This window comes from Cetorhinus maximus, chromosome 22, assembly GCF_964194155.1.
Source record: "Cetorhinus maximus chromosome 22, sCetMax3.hap1.1, whole genome shotgun sequence".
NCBI classification, from domain to species: Eukaryota; Metazoa; Chordata; class Chondrichthyes; order Lamniformes; family Cetorhinidae; genus Cetorhinus; species Cetorhinus maximus.
In genome coordinates, this window is record NC_135900.1 from 28,684,900 (window position 1) to 28,697,831 (window position 12,932).

The 12,932-nt window shown below is 46.0% G+C and overlaps 1 protein-coding gene across 3 annotated transcripts in view; it reads right to left on the bottom strand.

Annotated features, from left to right (window-relative positions):
- The window catches only part of cped1 (cadherin-like and PC-esterase domain containing 1), a 281,530-nt gene that overhangs the window by 204,711 nt on the left and 63,887 nt on the right, over window positions 1-12,932 (bottom strand). For all 3 annotated transcript variants that reach the window (XM_078567997.1, XM_078567996.1, XM_078567995.1), the window contains exon 3: window positions 11,184-11,287. In XM_078567997.1, the coding sequence (XP_078424123.1) occupies window positions 11,184-11,287 (104 nt within the window). The remainder of the gene's footprint in view (window positions 1-11,183; window positions 11,288-12,932) is intronic.

Below are 12,932 nucleotides of genomic sequence, written 5' to 3' on the forward strand. Positions count from 1 at the left end.
TTTGGTTTACTCTTCCAAATTAAAGCAATGACCAATATTTAATCTATAGTATGGCAACAATGAGATGAATAATGTTGACTTCGCCGTGCTGTCAAGTTATCTTTTCAAACAGCCAACGTGCCCAATGCGACTCTGCAAAAATCATCAAAAGATTGATCTAGCTACTTCAGTGACAGGACCAGGTCAATCCTTAGAGGCCTCGGTTTTAACTGGCTGAAGAGAAACAGCCTTTTTGAAGCCAGTTTTAGACATGCAATAGATCCTACTTTCAGACTGCAAAGTGGTAGCAGAGAAAAAAGAAACTGAGTGAAAGAGATAAATTCAATGCTGAAACTTTTATTACAAAGGGAAAATAGCGTATCAAATTCAAAATAGCGTATATTTAAAATGAAAATAAAGTTCAAACAATAAAAGTAGAAGACTGAGGTAATATGAGAAAAGGGAACGATAGAAAAATGAATTACATTTAATTAGTTCTTTATGACACCTCTCAGAAATGTCCAAAAACATTCATTATAACTATGAGTTACTTTACAATGCTGGAACTTTTTTTTTGTATAGATAAAGCAGAAAAGGAGGTTAAAACAGAGTGGAAAGAGGTGCTTAGTTTACTTTAGTATCCATGATATATGACACTTGAGAAGCATTATTGCTACTGTAACATTCATGATTTTTAAAGTATTATAGTGATTCGGATGAGTTGATTTTTTTTTAAACAAGCTGGTCCAGCAAGCCTAAATTACTCAATGTTACCAGTTATCTAAACATTAAAAGGAAACTTCAGATAATATTGAACTTGAATCAGTGAGTATTGATAGATTCCACAGTTGAAATAACCACCAGCATCATCAACAAGCTCTGAAGAAAGGTCATATGGACTCGAAATGTTAACTCTGTTCCTCTCTCCACAGATGCTGTCAGACCTGCTGAGTTTTTCCAGCATTTTCTGTTTTTGTTTCAGATTTCCAGCATCCGCAGTATGTAGCTTTAATCATCAACAAGCCTGTTGCTGCTTTTACATTTCAATTCTCAATGGGGCATTTACTAGCACTGATGAAACATATTTCATTTTCATCAAGAAATGTAAAGGTTCTCTTTGGTGACAGAAAACATTAAATTGTTAGGAAGCCTTGCAAATAAAGTCTATCTGTCTTAAAATAAAGGCTGCAACCATTAATATGAGGGCAATCACTTCCTCCCTCTGATCCCGCTGCCTTCCCGCTGTGTTGTGATGTTAGACTGCTCCTTTGTGCAAGAAGGACAGTGGGCTCCCTCTTTAAATGTGCAGACTGACATCTCATCGGCACCCAAAAGACCTGAGCTGGAGAGCAGTGATGGCTTTGCTGTTAGGCTAGACCTGGTGGTAGTGGTGAATCATGGGCCAGAAGAAGAATAAGGCAGGTAAGTAATGGCTAAGGAGGAGAGAAAAAGCTCCTTTGGGCCTAACACGGGAGCTCTGGATCTCCCTTTCCACAGGCTAGTTCCCCAGCACCCCCACAATTATGTCCAGAGCCCCAAACAACACTTAACCTGAACCCAGGCTGTGGCCTCTTGCTGCCAAATTCCCACTCCCACACACCAACTAGGGAATGAATCTGGCCAGGTTCCAGCACATTATTGAGAACATTTGCAGTGGTTAAACCTGACTATTAAGATCTGAATCCCTGAGTTTTCCACATGCTTCAAACCTGACCCACCGGCACTTTAAAATTGGAGCCAAAGGTTTGATGGCAGACATGATAATTAAATACATATAGGCCAGAATTTTATGGTCGGCAGAAGCGGGCAAGGGCAGTCAGGAAGCCGACCACCCCCGCGATTGGCTCCACACTGCGATTTTACGCGGGCGGGCCAATTAAGGCCCACCCAGTGTAAGACGCGACGGTGGCAACAGTGAGAAGGGGCAGGCGGGGGCAGGAGCTCAATGTCCGCTGGATCCAATGGCGACCTGGCGGCTGATTCAAAAGCGGCCGCGGGGCAGCCATGCGAAAGCTGCCAGTGAAGCGCACGCACCGCGTCATGGGGCTCATTACTGGTGAAGATGGCAGGCGGGAGGGCAGGTCAGCGGGGCAGTCGGCCCCGCCTTTATCTGATGAGTGTCTCGCTGCCCTCCTGGGGCAGGTGGCAGCACGGAGAGAGATCCTTGTCCCCAGACACGAGAGGAGGAGCCCCCCCCCACCAACCTCACCAAAAATGCCTGGGAGGAGGTGGCAACCAGGGTGAGCTCCCATGATGTGGTGAGGTGCACATGGGTGCAGAGCCCGTAAGCAGTTCAATGATCTCCTGCGATTGGGAAGGATGAGTACCGTGTTGGCATGGGTCACTTAGCACAGCAGATAGGAGCTGCCCCCACCCCTTAGAACTCAGAGTTCTTAGAGCATGAGTGGCAAATGTCAATGAGGTAGCATCTGGACGAGGGGGTAAGCCCTGGCTACTTGGAATGAGTGTCTTGCGGCTCCAGGGTCACGTATTGGCTGAGCCCTGCGAGGTATTCCTCAGGTGGGGTTGGCCAGGTTGCAATGGCAATGCAGGTTGCGCAGTAACAGTGTAACGACTTCAACTAATGACATGTCCTCCCTTTCAGGCTCACCAGCAGCTCCTCGGGGTGAGGAGTCTGAAGGCCCACCACTGACCCTAGAGGACAGCGACCATCGAAACGCACCTGCGTCACATTCTCTCAGCCAAGCAGGCACCAGTGCAGATACCAGCACCTTGGTGGGCGTTGCATCGGTGGCTAGTATCTCGGTGCACATCGCTGAGGACACTTCACACTCCCTTGAGGTGCAGGCGGAGGCAGAGAGTGCCCAGGGCGCCGGCAGCCAGAGGACTGCTGGGCACCAGGCACATGCTCAGCCGGTGGCTGATGATGGGCCCCTGGAGTCGTCCCTGAGGCAGCAGATGCTGGAAGTCCAGCAGGGTGTGCGGGAGGATCTGGTGAAGATACATGAGGGAATGCGTGTCATGGTCTCCGTGATGGAGGAGTCCATGTAGAGCATGAGCAATGCAATGACCCTCATGGCCGAGCGCACTGCCTCCTCCATGGAGGGAATGGCGACTCTCATGGAGAGGCTCCTCCAGGAGCTGAATCAGGGCTTCCTGGGGATGCACTCGGACCCGCAAGCCCTCACAGCGGTAATGACCTCAGGTGGTCAGTGCCAGTGTGGGAGATGGATTGGGCACCCAATATCCCAGCTAGGTGCCCATCCATCAATGATGAGCAGGAAGGTCCAAAGCATCCTCACGTTGGCGCACGAGCTGCTCTGCGGGCTCCTCTCATGGCGCTCCGGATGGTGGCAGCAGCTCCTCCAGCCCTCTGCCAGTGACCATGGCATCCGATGAGGCTGCGGCAACTGGGGAGATGCCAGCCGTGGCACTGGCGACTCCCTCCCAGGCAGGGCCAACACAGGCTCCACGGGCCAGAGGATGCCCGCCAAGGTCATCAAGGCCAACAGGACAGCAGAGTGAACAGGCTGTCTCCAATGCCAGTGCCAGTGAGGGGGGAGCACCTAGACGTAGCACCTGCAAGTGAAAACTTAAAGCACCTTAAGCACAACATGGGCTTATCACTGGTGGTATCTTTTTCCCCCACTTTTACATTAAATACTACTTGGTGTGATGGATAACACCTATCAATTTAATTTGTATTATGTATGCCAGGCACCACAGCATTAAATGTGTTTCTGTTCAACAAGCCTCTGGGTGCTTCATTAGTTCTGCAGATGTTATGAGTGATTTGTTTGTCATTGAACTTTATTGAAATGGCACATAGTGCATGTTGTTCACTAAGCAAATGTTCCTGTCAGGTATCAAGTATGGAGCCTGCAGCCCTGGCATGTGGTTGTGGTTCTTATTTGGTAGGCTAGCTGAAGGAGCGTTGGATCAAAGCATCCTGGTTGTCCCTGCCTCCCTGGAGGTTTCCCAGGTCAGCGTCTATCTCCTCAGCGTTCTCCTGACCGTGCTCGTCCTCGGACTTACTACTGGACTCACTGTCTGTTGCCAGAGCAGCTGCGTCAACATCTTCTTTCTCCACTGGGTTCCCCCTTTCCAGTGCCAGATTGTGGAGAGCGCAGCATGCAACCACTATCAGTGTCACACGATCTGGGGGGTACTGGAGTGCGCCCCCTGAATGGTCCAGGCATCGGAAGTGTATCTTAAGAAGACAGATGGTTCTCTCTAGCACCGCCTTTGCGGAGGCGTGGCTCCTATTGTACCGCTGCTCAGCTTCTGTTCTTGGATGGCGGAGAGGTGTCATGAGCCACCATTTGAGGGGATAGCCCTTGCCATCCATCCAGCTGGGCCGGAGCACTGAAGAGCCTCGGCACCTGGGAGTGTCTCAGGATGTAGGCATCATGGGAGCTGCCTGGGTACCTTGCACAGACTTGCAGATTCTGCATCCTGCGTGGTCACACACTATCTGCACATTCATGGAGTGGAATCCCTTCCTGTTGACGAAGGCACCCGACTCACAAGCTGGCGCCTTGAAGGCCACATGTGTGCAGTCGATTCACCCTGGTTGTGGGGGAACCCAGCAATCGCTGCAAAGCCTCTAGCTTGCTCTGCCTAGCTGGCTTCGTCCGTGCGGTAGTGAATGAAAGTCATTGCACGCCTGAACAGAGCGCCTGTCACCAGCTTGACGCAACTGTGATTAGGAGACTCCACAAAGGTCTGCACTGGAGTGCTGCTTTGGGCTGCAGTAGAGTGTTTAAGTTGGAGTTTGATGGCTGAGGGAGCTCAGTGAGGAGGGAACGAGGTATGGTCGGGTAAGTATTTACTACTTTTATCAGTTATAGTTTTTAAGGTCTTATTTTGTGGTTCATCATTTGAAAGGGCTATATTCTGTAACAACGAGGAGCAGGGAAGAAGGGCCTTAGAGTAATTGATATTATTTAATATTAAGTATCTTCCAAAAGGTTTAATTTAATTTAAAGGGGTAAGTCTTGGCAGGAGAGCTCATTAGTTCTGCAGATGCAGGGTTACCCATGATATTATGAGTGATTTGTTTGTCATTGAACTTTATTGAAAAGGCACATAGTGCATGTTGTTCACTAAGCAAATGTTCCTGTTAGGTATCGAGTATGGAGCCTGCAGCCCTGGCATGTGGCTGTGGTTCTTATTTGCTAGGCTAGCTGAAGGAGCGTTGGATCAAAGCATCCTGGGTGTCCGCGGTGTGCTCCTCCTGCTTTGTGTGGGAAGCCAGGAACATTTCCAGTGCCCGGGGCCAGCATGTGTGCGGAAGTGTCTCCAGCTGCAGTTCCTGGAAGCCCGGGTTTCAGAGTTTGAGAGGCGGCTGGGAACACTGTGGAGATCCGCAAGGTGGAGAGTATCATGGATAGCACGTATAGAGAGGTGGTCACACTGCAGGCTAAGAGTCCACAGGCAGGAAGGGAATGGGTGACTACCAGGCAGAGCAAGAGGACTAGGCAGGCAGTGCAGGAATCTCCTGTGGCTATTCCCCTGCAAAACAGATGTACAGTTTTGGATACTGTTGAGGGGAATGGCCTCCCAGGGGAAAGCAGCAACAGCCGAATTCATTGCACCACGGTTGGCTCTGCTGCACAGGGGAGGAGTAAAAAGTGTGGGAATGCAATAGTTATAGGGGATTCAATTGTAAGGGGAATAGATAGGCGTTTCTGTGGCCGCAAACGAGACTCCAGGATGGTATGTTGCCTCCCTGATGCTAAGGTCAAGGATGTCTCTGAGCGGCTACAGGACATTCTGAAAGGGAAGGGTGAACAGCCAGTGGTCGTGGTACACATTGGTACAAACAACATAGGTAAAAAAAGGGATGAGGTCCTCAAAGCAGAATATAGGGAGTTAGGAAGTAAGTTGAAAAGTAGGACCTCAAAGGTAGTGATCTCAGGATTACTACCAGTGCCACATGCTAGTCAGAGTAGAAATAGCAGGATATATCAGATGAATACGTGGCTGAAGAGATAGTGTAAGGGGGAGGGCTTCAGACTCCTGGAACATTGGGACCGGTTCTGGGGGAGGTGGGACCAGTACAATCTGGATGGGTTACACCTGGGCAGGACCGGGACTGATGTCCTAGGGGCGATATTTGCTAGAGTGGTTGGGGAGGGTTTAAACTAAAATGGCAGGGGGATGGGAACCTATGCAAGGAGTCAGAGGAGGGGGAATCAAGGACAAGAACAAAAGACAGAAAGGGGAATAAGAAAAGTGATGGACAGAGAAATCAAGGGCCAGAATCAAACAGGGCTTCAGTGAAAAATAATGGGAACGGGACAAGTAATGTTAAAAAGACAAGCCTTAAGGCTTTGTGCCTTAACGCGAGGAGCATTCACAATAAAGCGGATGAATTAACCGTGCAAGTAGATGTAAACATGTATGATATAGTCGAGATTACAGAGACATGACTGCAGGGTGACCAAGGATGGGAACTGAACATCCAGGGGTATTCAGTATTTAGGAAGGACAGACAAAAAGGAAAAGGCAGTGGAGTTGCATTGCTGGTTAAAGAGGAAATTAACGCAATAGTGAGGAAAGATATTAGCTCCGACAATGTGGTATCTGTATGGGTAGAACTGAGAAACACTAAGTGGAAAAAAACATTGGTGGGGGTTGTACATTGACCCCCAAACTGTAGTGGTGATATTGGGAATGGCATTAAACAGGAAATTAGAGACGCATGCAATAAAGGAACATCTGTAATTATGGGTGACTTTAATCTGCATATAGATTGGGCAATTCAAATTAGTAACAATACCGTAGAGGAGGAATTCCTGGAGTGTATACGGGATGGTTTTCTGGACCAATACATTGAGCTACCAACTAGAGAACAGGCCATCCTAGAATGGGTATTGTGTAATAGGAAAGGAATAATTGGCAATCTAGTTGTGCAAGGCTCCTTGGGGATGAGCGACTATAATATGATAGAATTCTTCATCAAGATGGAGAGTGACGTAGTTGATTCTGAGAGTAGGGTCCTGAATCTTAATAAAGGAAACTACGATGGTATGAGGTGTGAGTTGGCTATGATGGATTGGGAAACGTTACTTAAAGGGATGACAGTGGATAGGCAATGGCAAACATTCAAAGAGACCATGGGTGAACTGCAATAATTGTTTATTCCTGTCTGGCACAAAAGTAAAACAGGAAAGGTGGCCAAACCATGGCTTACAAGGGAAATTAGAGATAGTATGAATCCAGAGAAGAGGCATACAAATTGGCCAGAAAAAACAACAGACCTGAGGATTGGGAGCACTTTAGAATTCAGCAAAGGAGGGCCAAGGGATTGATTAAGAAGGGGAAAATAGAGTAAGAGAGTAAGCTTGTGGGGAACATAAAAACTGACTGTAATAGTTTCTATAGGTATGTGAAGAGAAAAAGATTGGTGAAGACAAATGTCCCTTACAGTCAGAAACAGGGGAATTTATAATGGGGAACAAAGAAATGGCTGACCAGCTAAATACATACTTTGGTTCTGTCTTCACAAAGGAGGACACAAATAACATACCAGAAATGTTGGGAAACACAGGGTTTAGTGAGAGGGAGGAACTGGAAGAAATCAGTATTAGTAGAGAAATGGTGTTGGGGAAATTGATGAGATTGAAGGCCAATAAATCCCCAGGGCCTGATAATCTACATCCCAGAGTACTTAAGGAAGTGGCCCTAGAAATAGTGGATGCATTGGTGGTCATCTTCTGAGATTCTATAGACTCTGGAACAGTTCCTACAGATTGGAGGCTACCTAATGTAACCCAACTATTCAAAAAGGGAGGTAGAGAGAAAACAGGGAAATATAGACCAATCAGCTTGACGTCGGTAGTGGGGAAAATTCTAGAGTCTATTATAAAAGATTTAATAGCTGAGCACTTGGAAAACAGTGCCAGAATCGGACAGAGTCAGCGTGGATTTACGAAAGGGAAATCATGCTTGACAAATCTACTGGAATTTTTCGAGGATGTAATGAGTAGAGTTGATGATGGAGAGCCAGTGGATGTGGTTTATTTGGACTTTCAGAAGGCTTTCGACAAAGTCCCACATAAGAGATCAGCGTATAAAATTAAAGCGCATGGGATTGGGGGTGGTGTATTGAGATGGTTAGAAAACTGGTTGGCAGACAGGAAACAAAGAGTAGGAATAAACAAGTCTTTTTCTGAATGGCAGGCAGTGATTAGTAGGGTACCGCAGGGATTGGTGCAGCTATTCACAATATATATTAATGATTTAGATGAGGGAGCTAAATGTAATATCTCCAAATTTGCAGATGACATAAAGCTGGGTGGGAGGGTGAGCGGTGAGGAGGATGCAGAGATGCTTCAGTGTGATTTGGACAAGCTGAGTGAGTGGGCAAATGCATGGCAGATGCAGTATAATGTGGATAAATATGAGGTTATCCATTTTGATAGCAAAAACAGGAAGGCAGATTATTATCTGAATGGCTATACATTGAGAGAGGGGAATGTGCAACAAGACCTGGGTGTCCTCGTACACCAGTTGCTGAAGGTAAGCATGCAGGTGCAGCAGATGATAAAGAAGGCAAATGGTATGTTGGCCTTCATAGTGAGAGGATTTGAGTACAGGAGCAGGGATGTCTTGCTGCAATTATACAGGGCCTTGGTGAGACCACACCTGGAATATTGTGTGCGGTTTTGGTCTCCTTATTTGAGGAAGGATGTTCTTGCTATAGAGGGAGTGCAGCGAAAGTTTACCAGACTGATTCCTGGGATGACGGAACTGACATTTGAGGAGAGATTGAGTCAGTTAGGATTATATTCGCTGGAGTTCGGAAAAATGAGGGGGGATCTCATAGAAATCTATGAATAAAATTCTTACAGGACTGGATGGTAGATGCAGGAAGGATGTTCCCGATGATGGGGGAGTCCAGAACCAGGGGTCACAATCTGAGGATAGGGGGTAGACCACTTAGCACTGAAATGAGAAGAAATGTCTTCACCCAGAGAGTGGTGAGCCTGTGGAATTCGCTACCACAGAAAGTAGTTGAGGCCAAAACATTGTATGTTTTCAAGAAGGAGTTAGATATAGCTCTTGGGCGAAACGGATCAAAGGATATGGGGAGAAAGCGGGAGCAGGCTATTGAGTGGGATGGTCAGCCAGGATCATGATAAATGGCAGAGCAGGCTCGAAAGGCTGAATGGCCTCCTCCTGCTCCTATTTTCTATGTTTCTATCACCCACCGACCCCTGAAAAGAGCCGGATGCATAGAAGTTGAGGGCCACTGTGACCTTCAGCGCCACTAGCATGGGGTGTCCACCCACACAGTCGGAGCTGATCTAAGGGCCAATCATCTGACAGATGGAGGTCACTGTCTCCCTTGAGAGGCAGAGCCTCCTTCAGCATTGCACCTCTGACATATTGAGGTAGATGCATCGCCACCTGTAAACCCTGGCAGCAAGATAGTAGCATCTTCTGCGGCCCCTTCCGCCTTGGACTTCCTGTTGGCCCTGCTCCCCTTGTGCCTGCGCTTCCTCCCACAGGTCGCTCCCCTGGAGGCTGAATAGGGACACCTGGCCTCCTGCCCCTTCTGGCCTTTTCTTCCTCAGAGGAAGAGGTGCCTCCAGCGGAGACGACAATCCCCATTCCCAGGGTAAGGGAAGGCTGTCTGATACCTGGAAGGACCCAAGTGGTATGACTCCTCCGGAGTCCTGAACTGAAGCCTCTGATTTCTGTCAAAGCAGCTCTGAAGCAAAACAAAGATGTCCTGTTCACACAAGCAAGCAGCAGCAACTTATAAGCCAAAGTACAAACAACTCGCATTAGCAAGCCCACTCACCCCTCTTATCCTGTCCGTGGATGAGGTTTTTGAAAATATGGCCTACCCGCCTGCCCGTTGCGCCCGTGCGATGCCTTGAAAATCGCACGGGCTACGTAAAATCACAGACAATTGGTGTCTCAAGGGCCTTAACTGACCTGTTAATTAATGGTGGGCACACCTCTATTTTCATCACGCGCCCACCTGGCGAAATATTGTGAGGGTGTGCGGTGTCGTCAGGTCGCATGCCCGATGTCATCGCGCATCATATTACGTTTGGGCGTGTCAGGCGCACACCCGCACGTCCAACGTAAAATTCTATCCATAGAGATGAATCTTATTCCTGATAAATGCCAAAAGTACATATCAGGAATTCAACTGCACCCTTCAGGGCTTTTCTGGATATTAAACATTTTATATTCATGTAAATGTGTTAACCTGCCTGCATGAAAACTATCAGACCCAAGTTTTAATTCCACTGGAATATTTAATAGCTTTGTAGAAAATTACCACCCTGCCCCAACTCCTCTGCTTAGAAACAGGGCACTGATGTTGGTAAAATAATTTTGATATTATTGTGCCAGGACTTTGTAATGTAAACTGGCTGCCAGCATGACACATTATCACTAACTGTGTAGAGCAGCTTCTTTAGGTTTAGATCACAACAGATTTAATTGTTATAATTGTAAAGTCAGATAGTCACATGTACTGATTGTAATTTAGAAACCGGAATACTTGATTGATGGCTTTAAGCTCATGGACAAATCAGTGTGGCAATCTGCTGGAATGCTAAAATGATTTATGAATAATGTAATTAGTTACACTTTTCAGGTTTTGAGGGGACGCTACAATCTGCTCAGTTTGTGAAGTTTTTTTGCAGCTGGTCTTTACCAGTGATTATTTCTAACAGTGTGTTAGCTGTTACTTGGTTGGTAGTACCTTTACCTCTGAGTCAGAAGGTTGTGGGTTCAAGTCTCATTCCTAGCACATGAGCAGAAAAATCAAGGCTTACATTCCAGTGTAATACTGAGGGAGTGCTGCACTATCAAAAGTGTAGTCTTTTGGATGAGGTTTTAAACCAAGGCACTGTCTCCCATGCAGGTGAAAGATCCCATAGCACTATTCCAAAGAAGAACAGGGGACATATCTCCAGCATCCTAGCCAATATTTTTCCCTCAATCAAACCCCACAAACAGATTATCTAGTCACGATCACCTTGCTGTTTGTGGGAGCTTGCTGCATGCATATTGGCTGCAAATTGTTTCCTACATTACAGCAGTTAACTACACTTCAAAAGTATTTCAATGGTTGTACAGCATTTTGGGATGTCTGGTGATTGTAAAAGGTGCTATATAAATGTAAGTCTGTGTGTCTTGAAATGAAGCTTCATGTAAAAACATGTTTTAAATAAAAGATAAGACACTTCTAGATCGAGACTAAATTTGATTACCTTCTGATGAAGCTGGAGTTGATCAAACTCTTCTTTTTGAAGACACCTATTACCATTAAGCTTATTTGAAGTGAAACAGATCAGCAAGTCCCAATGTGCAGTTCCTAAAAAAGAATAGGAATCACTGTCAATCCTGCGATGAAACATTTCTACTACATTGAAAAATCAAATTGGCATGGATTTTGCAGGCAGCGTCAAATGAACGGCATAGTTGTTCATTACATTTATAGTTTTACACAGACTTTCTATAGGAATTTTCACTGTGATTTGTATTTCTTAGAAATCATAAACAGCCCAACGCCCTCTTAAGAGGATTGGGGACCCGTGCAAACAGGGCAATCAACTGTATATCTCCATAACCAATCAGATTAAAGAATCCTTACTGAGCATGCAAGGCCCAATTTTAACTCTGTGACAGTGAATGGGATTTGAGAGAGTTAACATCAGACCCACAGGGTCTAAATCAGGAGGTGTAAATTAGAATATTTAGTAGTAATGCCAAATTATGTACAGAAAGCAAAATAGAGGGAATATAAAACAGGATTAAGAGAGAGAGATGAAAGAGACGGAATGAAAAACAAAATACATTTTATTTAATTATTTAAAATCTCCAGCCATAAATAAAAAACTGAAGGAATGTGATGCCACATTATTAGAAGTAAATTTTCAGTGCCAGAAAAGTTGTCAGTAATTAAGAGTTACCATGCTGTGAAAAAAAAAAGTACTTACACCTGAATGGATAAGCCCTAAATTTTTCTGGCATGTTTAGTAGATAAGTATCACAACTTCGTACACTTCATGGACTTGAATTCCAAATCTCTTGGCAAAATTCTATTAGAACAAAGCTTCTGTAGGAATGGGGCAACTTTTTCAGCAACTGCTTTATTTCAGCGTTTAACTGCATATGTGCGGACACCAAAAATTTCTGTCTGATATAGTCCTTAATTATGATGAGCACTGAAACCTCACCATTGTTCATGGTGCAATGTCTGGGCCAATTGCATCAAACTAGCTGTGTCAGCTGTAGTTCACTTGGTAGCACGCTTGCTTTTGAATCTCTGGGTTTAAGTCCCACTCCAGGGCTTGAAAAAAGAAATCAAGGCTGACACTCCAGTGCAGTACTGAGGGAGTGTTGCATGGTTGGTGGTGCTGTTTCTCAGGTAAGATATTAAACTGAGGCCCCCCTGTGGATACGAAAGATCTCGTTGAACTATTTCAAAGAGCAGGGAGTTGTTCGTAGTGTCCTGGCCAATATTTATCCTTCAATCAACATCACAAAAAACGGATTATCTGACCAATATCGTCTTGCTGTTTGTGAGAGTTCGCTGAGCACAAAATAGTTGCTGCGTTTCTGATATTACGACAATCACTACACTTCAAAAATTACTTCATTTGCTGTAAAGAGCTTTGAGGTGTCTGGTGTTTGTGTGAAGAGTGCCATTTAAATCCAAGGCCTGAATTTCATGCTAGGCGTGCGTGCCAAGTTGGCGGGAGTGGAAGCGGATATAGAATCCACACCTGGTCTCGTCGCATTGCAAACGCCATTTCACGCTGGATAGCCAATTAAAGTCCGCCCAGCGTGAAACGCATCTTCTCGATGGTCGGGAAGGGCTGGGTAGGGGCAGGACCCTGTCGGGCACCAGGTCCAATGGCGACCCAGTGGGCATTTTAAAACCAGAAGAGGTAGCTACCTGAAGGCTGCCAGGGGAGAGTCTTTGGAATCTGTCCAGGAAACTATTTCATTCAAAC